Here is a 12,681-nt window from a genome sequence, read left to right as displayed (position 1 = left end):
TATTACAACTTGGAAGACTTGCCAGATAATGAAGGGTTGAATTATATGTGTGTGTGTTGGGGGAGGGGCACTGGAGAGCTGGCTCAGTAGAGGAGCTAGGTTTGGTTCCCAGTATCTCATCAGGTGCCTCACAGCTGCCTGCTACTCCAGCTCCTGGAGATCTGACACCTCTGGTCTCCTGCATCTCTGTGCACACACCCAATACCCAACAAGCACATCCAATGTAATCAATCTTTAGCTTCACTTGAGACCTTCAACATATTTCCTCTGTCAAATTCCAACATTATGACTCTGTAATAGCTTGAGAAGTTGGTATGTCCTTTTGATTTCTTTTTCCCTACCTATCTAGAACTTACCAGAGCATGACACAGCAGAGGCAGGGTGAGCAAAAAGAAATATGAAAGCCAGGATGAGAGACAGCTAAAGGTGCACTCTCCTAATGGGTGGTTAACTAAATGTGATGGTTTGTATATGCTTGGCCCAGGGAGTGGCACTATAAGTAGGTATGGCCTTGTTGGAGTAGGTATGGCCTTGTTGGAATAGGTGTGGTTGTGTCACTGTGGGCGTGGGCTTAAGACCCTCATCCTAGCTACCTGGAAGTCAGTCTTCCACTAGCAGCCTTCAGATGAAGATGTAGAACTCACAGCTCCTCCTGAGCCATGCCTGCCTGGATGCTGCCATGTTCCTGCCTTGATGATAATGGACTGAACCTCTGAACCTGTAAGCCAGCCCCAATTAAATGTTGTCCTTATAAGACTTGCCTTGGTCATGGTGTCTGTTCACAGCAGTAAAACCCTAACTAAGACACTAAGTTACTAAATAACCCTCACTCAAACCTGCTCTCTAAACACCATGTCTGGGAAGACACATCTATGATACACCTTCACATGTCATACAACTATAACTCCCTAACAATGAGTACTAAGGTAAACTTCAGTTTCTATTCAAGCCAGGCATGGCCAAGAATCAATGGGGCATCATACTAGTCATTGGTGACTCTCTTGTTAACAGCTTCAGACAACCTCCTGCCCATCTTTGTGGAATGCTTGCTAAGAAATCCAACACTACAGTCTCTATGAAACTGCTTTGCTGTACAGTCTGTTTCATATCTCCCTAAGCGTTCTGCATTGAACACATGGCCATCAGCATCCTATCAGTGTATGATAAATGCCCACGGCTTACAAGAAGGAGGGAAGTCTAGGGTGGCAAGGTGGGAAGGCTCAGGTTGTTCACGGTAGACACATTGAGTCAGCACGGGTTACGAAAAGACATTCTGCACACAGAACAGACTCTTCCATACCTTGACTCCCATAGCTGGCATCTATTCCAGACCCATCCCAGGAGTCCACAGCACTGTCCACGCTGGGCACCGTGGAGGGGTACGCATCGGAGAGCTTGCCAGGTTTCTGTATTGGGGAGGGGTCCTCCTCACCATCTCCTAGGTCCCCCGAGTGGCCAGGGATGGGGAACTTCTTGGGACTTGATGCAGATTGGGCTTTACAGACAGGGAAACAGGGCACACATCAGTGTAAATTCACAAGAAAAGATTCTCGGATACAGCAGCTCAAGAGCCACTTCCCTAGAAATGCACACGGACACTGCACACTCTTTTAGGGGAGGAAACATGCTGGAAACCCTTAATTGGGACTCTCGCCCCACTCACCATCTGTCTGTTTCTTAATTTTCAGGGTGACAGTCTCTCCTGCCATCTGGAGCAAGTGGATGGCTTCACTCAGAGGCTTCCCCTTCAAGCTGCTGCTATTGATGGCTAGGATTCTATCTCCGATGTGGATCGCTCCAGTCCTGGAATACCAGACAGTGGCAGAGGAGGTAGACACACCAGACAGGGGAGGGGAGGGGAGGTAGACACACCAGACAGGGGAGGGGAGGGGAGGTAGACACACCAGACAGGGGAGGGGAGGTAGATACAATCCCTGCAGGCTTCTTAGGGTAAGTCTATCAATATATCTCCATATTAATAATAACAGGCTTGGTAGGTTTCTAAAATCCACTTCTAGATTTCTGTTGGCAAATGTTGTAACCTGCATCTATGGTGAATAACTTTTTAGTTTCCAATAAAATTAGAAAAAGCATTTTAATTAGTTTTGAGAGTGAACCAGGATATATATATGTGTGTGTGTGTGTGTGTGTATGTGTGTATCTATATTAAACTCCAAGAGAGCTGAGTCATTGGTCAAATGCCTTACAGGTCCCCAGGAAATGAACTCGGTCAAACAAAAAACATGGCCATGTATAGCAGGCAACCTTCTTGAATCCACAGATGGAAAATGTCCAATACAAAAATGGCGCTCAGTTCGCCATAAGACAGATTCAAGAGGTTGAGACATAGACTAGACAGGCACAGCAGTAGCCCTGGCCTGGCTCTAAGATTTGAAAAAGGCTGGACAGAAGGGTTATTTGGTGCTAAGTTTAAGACCATCTCTGTCAGCCACCAGGTCAGCTGTGTGACATGGCTCCCTTATTTCAACCTCTCTGGATATCAGTTCCTCACTCATAGGATGGGGGTAACCATCGCACAGGGTAGCCCCGAGGATGAGATGGGCACACATGTAAGACATGGACTGACGTGTGGGTAAAGAAAGCATGTCACTCCGTCTATGAATTTTGTGTATGTGGTGTCTAAATATATATGTGTCTATGCATATACATGTGTGTAGGGCCTGTTGATATCAGAAGTCAACACTGGGTCTCTCTCAATCATCCTCTACCATATCTGTCAGTCAGTCAGTCTGTCTGTCTGTCTATCATATCTCTAATCAATCAATCTATCTATCAATCTATCAATCTATCTATCTATCTATCTATCTATCTATCTATCTATCTATCTATCTATCTATCTATCATCTATCGACCTAATCTATATATTTATCTTTTCATCTTTTCATTGACCTACCTACCTCTTTACCTATTGATTACTTTTGAAGGCATGGTTTATCATTGAATCTGGAGCCCATTTTTTTTTGGCTAAGCCGCTGGCCACTGAGCTCTTGGAGGGTCCTCTTGTCCGAGTGCCCAGCACTGTGGTGGCAGGTGTTCCCTTATGCACCTGATTTTTATGTGGTGCCTGGGATGTGCTCAGGTCTTTATGCTTGTGCGACAGACAGGCACTTTACCAATGGATCGATCTCCCTAGCCTTAAACACGGCATGCATTGACCGATTAATACCCTGATAAACAGCATCTTTAACCTTCGCAGCCTTTATATCCTCATCCAATCTGAATGACTACACTGGGATATTCAGTGCTGATGTTGACTTTCTCTGCCACTGTTGGGGAGCATTGGAAAGGACGGGGTGCTACGGATGATGGGCAAGACAATGGCTGAGCTCTTCATCCCAAGACAAAGATGCTGAGCTGAAGCAAGAAGGTCAAGCCTTGGCCGAACCGGATCACCTTAAATTCAGATCTTGAAGGAATTAACTCTGTTTATGGGGTTGTTAGGGACAGAGCTTGTTCTAGGGCTGTGGCAGCTGTGTTGGACAGAAATATCTAGCTGGCAGAGGTGCTACAGTGTACACTGGTAAGGAAGGGAGGCTTAACGTATCTACCAATGCATTTAGAATTACAGAAATTTTCTCTGAAAAAGATCTCTTCTGCCATAAAGAGTACTAGAGTTCACGAATGATGGAGCTTGTAAGATCCAGCCGTAATGAACCACTTTGCAGACTCCTTTGTTGTCTCGCAGTGATAACTAGGACAGGAGGATGCCCGAAGAGACCCTGTCCTAGGTGTCTCAGCTAAAATCAGAATATTAGATTCTAGCAGAGTGGCCCTGGCTGAGCCGCCTCAGCCCCCTCGTCTGACAGACAGAGCTGTCAAGTGAACTGATTTCTAAGCCAGGTACCTTGCAGTTCTGAAAAAAAAAATGTTGCTGTGCCACATCTCTATCTTGCAACTACTGTCACCAAGTGTCAGCCTCAATGACATGCCTGAGCATTCTCGAGCTAAGTCACTGGAAAATAGATCTAGTTAGAGAGTCTGTTGTGTGCCCAAGCAACATGTCTCAGGAATAAAAAAGGGGGGGGGCTGTTCAGCAGAGGGCGGAGAGCAGGCGCGGTGTATGCATCACTGCCAAAGAACAAATGGACATGCACAAGGAGATACTATTGAGAGGGTCACTACATCCTGTTAACTGCAGCCTCCGAGGACCAAGCCTTTATTATCCTCTCAAATACATAGAAGCTTACTACAATACCTGTCAGGCAACAGAAAAGCTCAGCAAACGTTTGCAGAATTGATTTGGACAAGCCTTTTAACCTCCCTCAACGCCAGCGCCCTCTCCTCAAAATGGACACAGTGTAAATCTACCTGTTGGCGATCGGGCTCTCCTAACACATTTTTCTTCTGAGAGTAATATCCATGCTAAGCCGCGGCATCTCTTCCTGCCTGTGCGACGCCCTTCAACGTCAAGTCTGAGCTCTGCCTGAGAGTTCCCAAGCTTTAAAATCAATCCTCTGTGCAGATTTAAAAGTCAACAGATACACAGCTAGGGGAAGGGAGCATGGTGGTTCACATGGGTGTGTGGGGAGCAGAGCCCTCAGACACAGGTAATTTATAGCGGCCTCTTCTATTCTTACCTTTCAGCTAATCCCCCTTTAGTGAGGCTCGAGATGATAATAGGATCAAACGGCTCTTCAGTTCCAGAAATTGTGATGCCAAGGGGCCCCCCATAGCGCTTCAGCTCCACCGTGTAAATAATCGCTCCGGAACTCTCTTGCTCGTCTGCAATCAATGCCAAGGAACCATAATTGGTTTCATTGGAAAAAGAAAAAAAATAATGCATATAGTCTCCCACAAAGCAGGAAAGTCACAATCTTAACCCTTGCAACGCTGTGGCTCAGAAAAAACGTGATGTTGGGAAATAGCCTTTCCTTGATGGAGTTTTACTTTCTAACGCAGGGATGAAGTTGTCCTGAGTGCCGACGCGACCGGAACACTTATGCTTAACCAGTGGGTGGCTCGCCTAATGATGGCCCCAGAATTCTCACCTTCTGCCTCTGCAAGTGCCTGGCCAGCATTTTTGCTAAGCATGTGATCAATGCCCATGTAATAAACATAGAACTTAGCAGGAAATACAGAATGAGAATGCCACTCAATACCTCAGAAAATTCTCCACTTCTGGTTTTTGTTTTTTGTTTTGTTTTTTTTTTTTTTTTTTACAAACATACTAGTTTCCAATATAGGGAAGCTGGATTTGCTCAGGTTTGGACTGAATAATAACGCTTGTTTAATTGGAACTCAGAGAGAGACCATCTTGAAGACGAAACCAGGAATTTTAGAATATCTTTCAATATCATCCCACTGACAGCGTCTTAGTACCATTGAACAATTCTGGGGCGCTGTAGCAGAAGTTTGATTAATGCTCTCCCTGATACAGAGAGAAAAAAGCTAATGTAACCTAGCTGTATGTTTCAGGAACCTCTACCAGGCTGTCATAGCGCCCTGTGTTCAGCCTGCCATTTAGTATTGCTAAGAAGGAAGACATTTCTGTTCTTCCCCAAACGTTTGTCAGAGAGATGTCATTGGCCGCTTTCAACATGGTGTGTGTCACAACTTCATTAGGGTTGCGAAGCTTCAGGATCCAAAGTATTTTCTTTGCTTATGTTTAACATCCCTGACATTTGTTTCGTCCCTTGGTCTGAGAGCTGTGAATGGTTTAGGAGCTGCTTCGTTTCTGCACCTCAGGATACAATGAAACGGTCCAGTAACTACTTGAACAAAATAGTCCGTTTTTACAGGCAGTCTGTGTGGAGTAAGGTATTAACGGAGCCACACTTTTTTTTTTTTTTTTCAGTAAGCAGCTGTTCGTTTACGATACGAAATGCTAAAATAAGGACAAAAAGAAAAGCTTGAGTTAACAATTCAATTATCTGTGTGTGCAGTGAGGAATTAGGGTGAACACAAAAAGCAAGGTCAGTAGAGAAATGTAGGCAGGAACGTCCTCTCTCGTCAGCATTTACTTTATTCTTGGCCACAGCCTGGGAGTTCTGGAGTGCAGCCATGACTTCGGGCACTCCGCACAGTGGAAATCCAAGACCACCTACCCAACAGCGTATGCAGAACAACAGTCAACGTCTTAGGTTAGAAAAGAGTGGATCCTGACTCATGGTGGACCAGCACAGCTTAGGACCCTCCACATCACATCTGAGAGGTCTGAGAGATGGTCCCCAGGTTTCTTCTAGGCTGCTGCTTACATTGTGGCGAATATGTTGGTCATCGTGAACTACTGGGGGCTCCAGGAAGAGGCATTGGGGGATGGTTTAGTGAATAAAGCCCAGAAGCCTACATTCTGAGCTTTCTTTGATCTAAATGAATTGGGAATATATTGAGCAGATTGTAATTTACGTTGCACATTGCATCAATAATTATATTCTGGATAGAATCATTTATTTGAGTAGTGACCCTGACTTAATTAAATGATAGCTAGTAGTATTTATTTCTGGGTTTTCTGCTGGCCATTCTGGTAGGAGGGTATACTGTTGGGAAAACCCTGACCCTTCAGTGTGTTCTATATAATCCACTATATATAATATAATCCATTATATATAATATAATGAGAACAAGCACCAGCCACCTAGATTTATGCATCTCCTTCTGTGACATTTGGGAAAATACACTTGAAAATCACTGGAGGCCCAGGGTATTTATGGGAAGTTTTAGGTGAAACTTCAGTCTAGATGAAAGCAGACACTGGCTGAGAAGGAAGCTGAACTTGGGTGCAGATCCACACGCTGCCTTGAGGAGTGGAGAGAACTTGTCCAGTTAGTTCATCCTCGTATCACAAAATGAAAAGTATCACGTTCATTGGGATGGGATAGAAGGGTTCAGGATAGCCATGATTCAGGCTAGCTTAAAGGGTGACATTTTATATTAGCACCCAAGTAGGCAGAAAAGACGACTGGGCACTTAGTATGTGATATAGATGCAAACCAAGAAGGTGGTGACTTCACACTATGGCCACATTCTTCAAATGGTGGAGGGGGGGCAAAACGTGGATTTTTGAGGATCTGAATTTAAGCCAATTGCTTAAAAACCACATATTGATATATTCTCTCTCTCTCTCTCTCTCTCTCAGCAATGTTTTCTTCTAAATGGCCTTCCTGCATGGGACTCAGCCTTCAGTCTCCTCTCAGGTGCGTTTCTAGTGGTACTGCCAACTCACAAGGCTTGTTCCTCTCTTCCCCGTGCATTTTCAAAACACAAACCCAAATATACCAAAATCTTATGGGAAGCCTTTTTGTTGGTTCCCCAAGTCCTTGATAAGTGACAAGACTTTGCAGTAACTGACCACACTGTCCTCTCCCATCCCACCTCTGGCTTGTCCCCCGGTGCACCCACAAGTCCTTGCCCAGGCCTTCAGTATCCTCAGCCTTTACAAACTTTACTCCCTGGGTCCCCAACCCTTCCCACTGTTCTCCTGGGGAATCTCTCCTTCTGCTTCAAAATTTGTCTCACGTGCCTTGTTTTCCAAGGAAGTTTCTGGTCTCTCAGTCGGGTTTGGCTTGTGTGTTTCTAGAACACCCCAGAGCTACTGTCTACCAGGTTAGCATTTCTCAACTCTCCGGCTTCTCACTTCAGCTCTCCCACAACAACAAGGAGGAAAAAAATGTTCAAGTTTTCTTGAATGAGAGCGACTAAAGGCTAAGGAATAAGATTCAGCCAGGTAGAGCTGAGTTGTGAAGCCTACATGCAATTGCCACACAGTACCTTAGAGTCTTTCATCCTAAGGACCAGGTTTTGACAAGACTCACGTTCTGGTGTGTACTTTCAATTCTAGTGTGTGTGTGTGTGTAATGTATATATATATATCTCTATATCTATCTATACTTTCAATTCTGACTATATATATATAATATGTCTCTATCTATCTATCTATCTATCTATCTATCTATCTATCTATCTATCTATCTATCTATCGAATATGGGTGTTTTGCCTGTGCATATGTCTATGCATCACATGCATGTCTGGTACCCAAGGAAGCCAGAAGAGGGTTGCATGATACCCTGGAACTGTGAGTCTTCATGTGGGTGCTGATAATTAAAGCTGGGTCCTCTAGAAAAGAAGCAAGTCCTTTTCACCATGGGACCTCCCCCATCTGCACCCCACCCCAGCCCCTATTCTGTGTTTTGAAGAATTTCTCTCATTAGAACAAAATCACCTAAAAAAAAAATCACGATTTTATAGTCATGTCCTCACATGCTAGAACTCTGTCTGGGATGAGGGAGAATTCAAGAAATGCTCAGAAGTAGCACAGCGGGACAGATGACTGTTGGCATACAGCCAGATTCCCCAGGATCAATTGCTCTCTAAAGCAGCTCGGGTGTCAGTCCACATCAGGCCAAGCTTATGTCCCCTCTTGTCCCTTCTTCAAGCAGGGGACACAAAGCCAGGGTAGCTCACCCAGGGTGTGAAGCAAAGACCTTGGTGGCCACAAGAGGGATCAGCCAACCCTGAACGTCCTCCTACAAGGTTCCTGGGGGCTAGGAACCCTCAGCTTCAGGATGGACTCCGAATGCATCTGCCTCTTTGGGTTTTAGCCCAGCTGGCATCTGAGAAGCCATGTTGCCCAGGAGGAGGGCACTAGCAGCCATTTGGAAAGTGATGTTCAGACCATTTTGGAGGTGGAAGCTCTCCAAGCCGCCCTGTCCTTGAGGCTGTTTGAACTTTCAGAGCTCAGGAAGGAGCAGCTAGAATCTCGGACCACGACACAAACTTTCCGTGAAGGCAAAAATAATACGGCGTCACCAGCAAGACTCAAAGAGGGCCTAAACAGATGGTAATGACATTATAAGCGGCTTTTCTACCACAACAGCAGGTTTACAACTATTAGTGAAAGGCAGGAAAGGGGCCAGCCTACTTGTCTGTTCTGCTTAGTTCTAGTTAAGGAAATTAATGGGACCACAGAACAGATGCAAAATTGCTGCATTACTTATCTGTAATGTTAGCTTCAGCCTTCTTGAGTGCCGCCTGTTTAACAAAATGAACGCTGTCTGGCTTGAATTCATAATGGCAGCCGCTGCCATGGCCAAATAGGAGGTTTGGAGTCGGGACATAGTCTTTGGAAGGCATACATGTGCAGGTCAATCAAAGTTCACTTCGATGGGAAAAAAAATGATGGAATTGGTTTTGGAGTAGGGTTGAGTTTCTCAGAGTTGGAGTAGCCTGAGAAAATAAAGCATCTAGCGTATCCATCCATGGGGTTGCATCCGTCCGTGGGGCTGTCCTGGGGCCCTCAGCCATTGACTGCATCAAAACTGTGTACCAAGGATGTTCACGGGAGACGTAGAAGGTTTATGAATGAAGTTAAACTTCTCTACAAAAGTGATCGTTTCTAAGTCTTAAATGCCATTCCAGGACCTGTGACTTGGTCATCATCAGGACACTGATTAGAAGGGTCAATTCTCTATGCCTTTCCAGAGCTGAAACAACCACAGACTCCAGAGGAGAGGTGCAGGCGGCCCTGTGAGCAGTCCTCTGTGTGATTCTTTTTTTTTTTTTCTTCCCCCGAGACACAGTTTCTCTGTGTAGCCCTGGCTGTCCTGGAACTCACTCTGTAGACCAGGCTGGCCTTGAACTCAGAAATCCACCTGCCTTGCCTCCCAAGTGCTGGGACTAAAGGCATGCATCACCACTGCCCTCTCTGTGTGATTCTTAGGTGCACTCAAGTTTGAGTGCGGTTACTACAAGAGAACAGTCATGAGACAGACAGATTCTCCAGTGCTTGAAGCACAACGAAGATCCAGAGGGGAATCATAAGGGAGAGGCTCTTCCCAGTCTAGGTTTTAGTGGCGAAGCTACTTCAAACCACTTAGCCTGGCCAAATAAATAATAAACAAACAAATAAACAAACAACTTAGCTTGGCCTGATAAGCTGAAAACAAACAAATTAAGAAAGCCCAGATGTTTGAAGAACAGATCAGACTCAAAGTAATGGCTACATTTGTGTAAGATTGAATTATACAATAAGCAGAGAGAATTTGCTATAGACAGGACAATCAAAGGCTTGGACATATTTTTCCACATGCATGAGAATCCATGAAGAAAGCAAAGGGCTAGAATCACAGATTCTACAAACAAGCCGCTGCCTGTTTAGCAGACAAAAAAGAGCGATGGTACAAAACAAAGCCTCCAAAAATGTGGGTTCCTGGATAAGAGAGTTGTGTGCATCTTTGTGGACCCAAGGATTGAGCATCAGCCACTGATGTGCAGCCTTGGACAAGAGCCTCCTCCTGTGCCCGGCTCAGTTACACTCCTTTGCGAATGCACAAGACTTTCTGAAGACAACACCACAAATGAATCTAAAGATCTAAGTGTTCCTAAGCATTTGGCCATCACAAAATAAAGCTAAAGTTAATTTTCTCTAACAGTAGTTATTTATAGCACTCACTAGGTTCTGTGTGGTATAAACATTACTGCTAAGATATAGTAGTTACTTCCTTTGACCCTTAAGGCAGCCGTATTATGGCAGATATTGAATGGGTCTTTGTAGATGAGGAATATCATAGAAGATATTCATGGAAATCTCCAGCTGGGCAGCTTTGAGTCCACTGTGAGTCCAGCTGTGCATGCAGCTGTGAGTCCAGCTGTTAGTCCAGCTGTGAGTCCAGCTGTGAGGCTAGCCTGTTTGGAGTTCACAGTCATTTCATTCTATGGATCTAGCCACAGAGTTTTTTTTTTTTTTCCAGACTCATTCATTGTAATTAGACCAGTGGTCTCTAAGCAACTCCTTTGGACTTGTTCCCTATGCAAGGTGCTGTAGCAGCTCCTCCCATTGGCCTTGGGGGTCAATTTGAAACTTCTTCCTATAATGATGTTCAAGGATACCTTTTCATCTCATCTCTTATTACATATCCTTTTCATCAGCCTACTGGGACAGGTCACCTTCTCTCTGGCTTCCTGCCCCTCTCTAGAACAAAGTTGTGGGACTCTTTTCCTTGTGCTTTCTGAGCAAAACCCAGATGCTTCCTTCCACACTTTTTTGTCATCTTGTGATGTATCAGTCACTATGAGAAAATGCCCATGAGAACAATGCAAAGGAAGTATTTATTCTGGCTCATTGTTTCAGGCGTTCCAGCCCCATGCTTGGCTCTGTGTACTCAGTTAGGGCAGGTCATGGGAAAAGCAGTATATGGTGGAGGAGGGTGTTCACCTCATAGTATATACAATCTTTAAGGGTATGGCCCTGGTGACCTACTGCCTCCAACTAAGATGGGGGCGGGGGGCTCTGCTTCCTAAGGTTTCGAGAACCTTCACAAACAGTGCTGCCCTATGCATGCGCATTCACATAGCTGTTTATCACACTCATCTGTGTGTATATATGTCATCATACTTGTAATTACTTCGTTTTTATTGTTTATATTTGGTGTTGACTGACTTGAGGATATCCTCATCATTTAAGAACTGTCAGTCCCCCCAAACAGATACCTGGTACCCCACAAACCCTAAAGTGCCGATAGCATGACTAAAAACCAAAACTCCCATGTATGAGAATGATTCTACCATTTTCTTATGTGCACAGCAGAGCCATGAGACCAATAGCCGGAAGTCAGGCTGATAGTCTGAGGCTGCGCCGGTTTACCCCAGTTGTAGCACTGCTTAGCCTAGGGCACTGAGTTCCACCAATCGTGGTTAACTTCCTGGGATCCATGAAGGAGACATAAATGAAGGAAAGACAGGATCAGGCAGTTAAAGGAAGAAATAAAAAGCATCTAGAGTATGGGGAGCCCAGGATTGGTGTGGATTCACTGGAGAACATTATCATTTAAAAACATTGAGATAAAATGGTGCTTTCAATTTACAAGTATGACTTCAGATGAAACAAAAGACCAAACTTTAAAAATCAGTGACTACTCTAATGAGCAATGTTCCTTTTTTTTTTTTTTGGCTAAGTTATATCTTGCTTGAGGACCAAGATGGAGGGGAAGGGATTTTAGGAGTTGATTATAGTAATAAAAACAAACCCTAATTGATTGACCATTGATTCTGCCAGTTACTAACTCCTCCACCAAGTAACACAGCTTTCTGGAAGGAAAGCACATAGCTCTGAGTGCACACACCAGTGTTGTCAAATCTCACACTGTGAGTTTGTGTAAACTGACACAGCTGAAATGTGGTAGACTTGGACTTTAAGCAGAGGTCTGATCTTAAAGTGTGTGTTCTTTATGACCACATGGGTCCCTCTGAGCTAATTTGTGACCAAGTTCTACATTTTAAATATGAAGAATCCTCCCATCTTGCTTTGAAAAGAACATCTGCACAGAAAAGAACCTGCTTACTCAGACTGTATTCTCTTATTCCATTTTTCATGAGTTGTGTGTGCCGTATGCATCTATGAATAGTTGCATGATTTTATATGTTCAATGTGTGGGGGCATACATATATGTGCATGCCTGCCCTCATGCATGTGGAGGTCCAAGGCTGGTGTCAGGAAACACCTTCAGCTGCTCTCTTAGTGAAACCCAGAGCCCTGTGAAGTGGCTAATCTTGATCACCAGCTTGGCCTGGAGAGACACTATGTCCACCATGGGTGGGGAGAGTTACAGTGGGCTCCCGCATCCACCTGGCATGTGTAAGGGTTTTTAGAGTTCCTGAGCCATCTCCCCAGTCCTCAAATCATCATTCAATCTTAGGAGGGAAGAGAATTGTAGGAATGTGCCAAT

General features: G+C 44.6%; 1 protein-coding gene across 29 annotated transcripts in view; it reads right to left on the bottom strand.

The window, feature by feature from the left end:
• Positions 1-12,681, bottom strand: part of Grip1 (glutamate receptor interacting protein 1) — a 634,030-nt gene that overhangs the window by 47,174 nt on the left and 574,175 nt on the right. For 25 of the 29 annotated variants that reach the window (XR_380450.3, XR_380451.3, XR_003948812.1 and 22 more), the window contains 3 exons: positions 4,599-4,743; positions 1,664-1,803; positions 1,301-1,495 (listed from right to left, as the gene is read on the bottom strand). Coding sequence is in view for 23 of the 29 variants with exons in the window: in XM_006514242.4 (XP_006514305.1) it covers positions 1,301-1,495; positions 1,664-1,803; positions 4,599-4,743 (480 nt within the window). In the remaining 6 variants the exon portion in view is untranslated. The remainder of the gene's footprint in view (positions 1-1,300; positions 1,496-1,663; positions 1,804-4,598; positions 4,744-12,681) is intronic. The other 4 variants (XR_003948813.1, NR_102387.1, XM_030245329.1 and 1 more) reach the window with 1 other exon arrangement.

This window comes from Mus musculus, chromosome 10, assembly GCF_000001635.26.
Source record: "Mus musculus strain C57BL/6J chromosome 10, GRCm38.p6 C57BL/6J".
NCBI classification, from domain to species: Eukaryota; Metazoa; Chordata; class Mammalia; order Rodentia; family Muridae; genus Mus; species Mus musculus.
Note: the sequence above shows the minus strand (reverse complement) of the source record. Positions and strands in the feature narration are given on the sequence as shown.